Source organism: Apaloderma vittatum, unplaced genomic scaffold, assembly GCF_000703405.1.
Source record: "Apaloderma vittatum isolate BGI_N311 unplaced genomic scaffold, ASM70340v1 scaffold36047, whole genome shotgun sequence".
In the NCBI taxonomy this organism is placed as follows: Eukaryota; Metazoa; Chordata; class Aves; order Trogoniformes; family Trogonidae; genus Apaloderma; species Apaloderma vittatum.
The window spans coordinates 1-3828 of NW_009726214.1; the positions used below are offsets into that span (position 1 = coordinate 1).

Here is a 3828-nt window from a genome sequence, read left to right on the forward strand (position 1 = left end):
AAGGTTTGGTTTCAGAACCGAAGAGCCAAGGGGCGGAAGCGGGAAAAGTGCTGGGGCCGGAGCAGCGTGATGGCTGAGTATGGCCTCTACGGGGCCATGGTGAGGCACTCCATCCCTCTGCCCGAGTCCATCATCAACTCCGCCAAGAGCGGGCTGGTGGGATCCTGCGCCCCATGGCTGCTGGGTAAGTGGGAGTTCGAGGCTGGGAGGTGTCGGGGACAGCTGTGGGGTGAACAGCCCTTCCGTTTTGTACGGCTGCCCTCACCTTTTCCCAAAACAATTGGGGCCTCAGCTGCCTAAGCTGTATGCGGGCTGCCAAACGTCCCAGCTTTTCCGCTCCCTCCTCGCAAAGAACAGCTGGGAAAGGGAAAACCTTTCACTGCCGCGTCATGGTTAGGTATCATTTTCTAGTGCTAGCGGCCAGCATGGGAGCTGCAGGGTGCCTAGAAAGTCATTGCCCTCCCTGCCAAAACTGAAGATAATGCTACCGCAAAGCTACCCTCTGCTCATACACGGTCCTACACAGAGGTGGCATTTGAAATCCAGGCTGGGATGGGCTGTCGCAGTACCCCTCTCCCTTTAAGCGTTCCCTGCTGCAGGGGAGGTACAGAGTGATTCTGCTGCAAGCCATCCTCTCGGGCTGCAGAGAGCACTTGGCAGGGATCCGGGTCAGGAAAGGCTGGCAGCTAGCATGAGTTTTCCTCGGGGTGAAAGTGAGAAGTGAAAGCAGCAGCAGGAGGGCAGAAGGTGATGCTGAGCGATCCTGGGCAGAAATAAGCAACAGGAGCCCTTGGCTTTGCTCTTTCTCCCCTCTGCAAGGCATGCACAAAAAGTCTATGGAGGTGAGCAGAAAGGCAGAGAGTCAAGAGAAGCTGGCAGATGGCTGGCGAGCGGAGCAGGAGGAGGAACAACTCAAAGGGAAGCAGGCCAGTTCCCAGAGGGGCTCTGACAAGCTTGGCCCGGCGAAAGATTCGGAGGACACAGCCATTGACCTCTCCAGGACAGCCAAGCACGAGAAGAGGGGTGTACTGAGGCAGTGCATCAACGGGGACCCCCCCACAGAGCAGAAGGACAAGGACCACTGAGCTTGGGTTGCCCTGGAGGAGGCCAGACCTGCCAGCTTCCTGGCGAGATAATATTTATTGATTTATTGATATAAATATTTTTTTTTTTAAATAACTGAACTTTTATCTGAATTCAGGGCATTTTCAAACTGAGCACACACAATCCCCTTATCCCCCTCACTTTCAAGCTGGTCGCTTCTCAGCAGGGCCAGAGTAGAAGGTGTGAGATGTGTCTCAGCAGGGCCAAGATCAGTGTGAAAACAAGACCTCGTTGTGGTCAGTGTGGGCCACTGCTGGGGAAGAGCCTCCCTTCCCCTCTGGGCTGCGAGCGCTTCCCTGGCCAGCCAGGAGCACAAAGAGCAGTAATGCAGTGGGAGTCACCCCTCTCTCAAACACCTGGGTGCAAAAGATGGTGCGGGAGTTTACAGACAACTTCTCCGAGTGCTTCCACCCCTGCATGGTGCCCGTGTGGCAAGTTCCTCCGCGTTGAACACACAATTCTTCCACCTCGAGGAGCAACAGGGTTTTTTAAACATGGTAGGGTTCATCCTCAAGCTGGTATAGCCTGACAGACACACTGGTTTATACCTCCTGAGGATCTCGCCTGCCAATGCAGCCTTATCACTGGATTTACACTGTGTAGCTTCCTTAACTCATACTTGGGAGAAGGGGGTAAAGACATTTTTTCTTTATGCAATGATTTTGTACACTCTTGAATGTTGTCTTCAACACTATGCATAATAGACCTTTTTGAAAAGCAAGCCATAGTACCCTGGAGCAATTAAACAATTTTGTGAATTGACATAAGAAGATATTTTGTAATTGTCTGTAAAAAGTGTTAATGTCAGAGCTGTTTCTTGGTTGTCCTATATTTATGTCTAAAAGCACTTTAGTGACCTGGATTTTTGAATGTGGCTCTTCCTGTTTTGTCCACCATTTATTTATTACACATCCATAAATAAAATTGTGGTGTATCTTTGGTTTTTGTGCTCTGTGTTGTCAGTTTGTACTTTCCTTTGGCACATCTTGTGGTAGCTACTAGCCTTGAGCAGATCTTCTGCAGACTCGTGCCTAAACTGGGGTGAAGAGCTCTGCTGGACAAGCATCGTCATTCCAAGGGGGACAAAGTGAAACCCTCGTGTATCTCCCCACAACTGAGAGGCCCTACACATGCCACAGGGTGATTGATTTTTGCCAGTCAAAGAGCCAAACCACGGCTGATGAGTTAGATGTTCTGAACTGGAGCACTCATCCAGTTCCTGAGGGAAGTCACTGGGAGAAAGTTGATCCCTTCTCGCAAAAGCTGTTGAAAATTCTCCTTGATGAAGCTCAGGTGTGAGGTTCTTCACCGAACTGCCTGCTGCCTGGATGGCAGGAAAGGTGTTCTGCCTCTCCAGCTCTGCGCAGTGCTCTCCTCCTCCTCCTGCTCCAAAAAGTGCGGAGTTGGGCCCGGAGTCCCCACGTCCCTTGTGGTTAAAGACAAGAAGCAGCTGCTTGCTTGGGCGAGGTAAATGTGTGGTGGGAGGTACCGTTGGGGGCACCTCTGCCTCTTGAGGAGGCACACACAGAGCGGTCATGTGGTCCTGACCACACAAGCACCCCCAGGACAGCATGAGTGCATCGTGGCCGTCCGACTGCCTGGCTCCCGGCTGCGATGGTTCCTCATCCCACGGCTGGGCTGAACTGGCCCGCTCACACACCGCGACAGCTCTCCTGGAACACCTCCAGTTTCATCCACTGGCCAAAACATAACGGAAAATTATCAAAAAGGTTTTATTAAAATCTGAGTAATTCCAATTTGGAAGGTTTCCTAATACAGCTCAGGGAGCGTGCGGTCATGTAATGATGCTGTCACCTGTCCCCGCCTCTGTTCCTTGCACACAGCCACAGGCTGTGCCGGGCAGGGGGACGGCGGTGGGACACCGGCTGGGAAGAGCAGAGCAATAAAAGTGGCATCTGCAGATTTCCTGCCTTTCCCTTCCTCTGCTCATCCAGGCCCCTTTGGGAGGGGAGGGAACATATGCAGGGCAAATACAAGATTTGCAGCAAAAAAAAAAAATGTTTGACGATGGAGGGGGGCTGTGGGGAGCACAGTTCAGGGAAGGACCAGCCACGGCTTATTGCAGCAGCAATTAGGCTCACCGAGAGCCGAGACTTAGCACATTGGAGGCCTAATCCTGCCTGAGCAGCATCTGCAAACCTTTTATTTGGGCCGTGCCATGCTGGCACTGGATGCCTGCAATCGTTTATTTAATTTTTTTTTTTGCCCTGCCCACATGCAGATGGCCTTGGCTCTTTGCCTGGTGCTGGGTGCAGCACTGCGAGAGCAAGAAACGTCACCACCCTGATGGTGAAAAGGGAAAATACCACAGCCCCGGCCCCGCGCAGGGTGTGGACAGCTCTCCCAGTAGGGCCTGGTGGGCTCCCAGCAAACACCTCACACTGTGAACAGGGAGTCGAGGGCTGTTGGTCTGAGGCACTTTTCGTGTGCGGGGTGCAGCCAGATGAGCTGGGGCTCAGATGAATTCCTGCTACTCTGCTTACAGGGCAAGAGCCCGGGGGAGGCCAAGCGGATGGTGCTGGTGGATGACAGTGACTGCCCAAGGTTCAGCTCCTAGTCACCAGCGGGAGCTGGTGGCAGGGTCTGGTGGGGCAACTCTCAGAGCAGAGACAGTCACTTGCCTCTTAGCCGCCTGAGCTAAGTCTGGCAGGGAAGTGCTCGCTACCCTCCATATGTCACTGTGGTTGTAGCAGCGGCAGGGGG

The 3828-nt window shown here is 53.1% G+C and overlaps 1 protein-coding gene across 1 annotated transcript; it reads left to right on the forward strand.

Annotated features, from left to right (window-relative positions):
* Window positions 1-6: 6 nt before the first annotated feature.
* LOC104276776 (visual system homeobox 1-like) lies at window positions 7-1085 on the forward strand (the record flags this gene model as incomplete). Its single annotated transcript, XM_009873207.1, has 2 exons — window positions 7-184; window positions 820-1085. Coding segments are annotated over 2 exons (444 nt in total), but the record flags the coding sequence as incomplete, so codon positions are not given.
* Between the last annotated feature and the right edge of the window lie 2743 nt (window positions 1086-3828).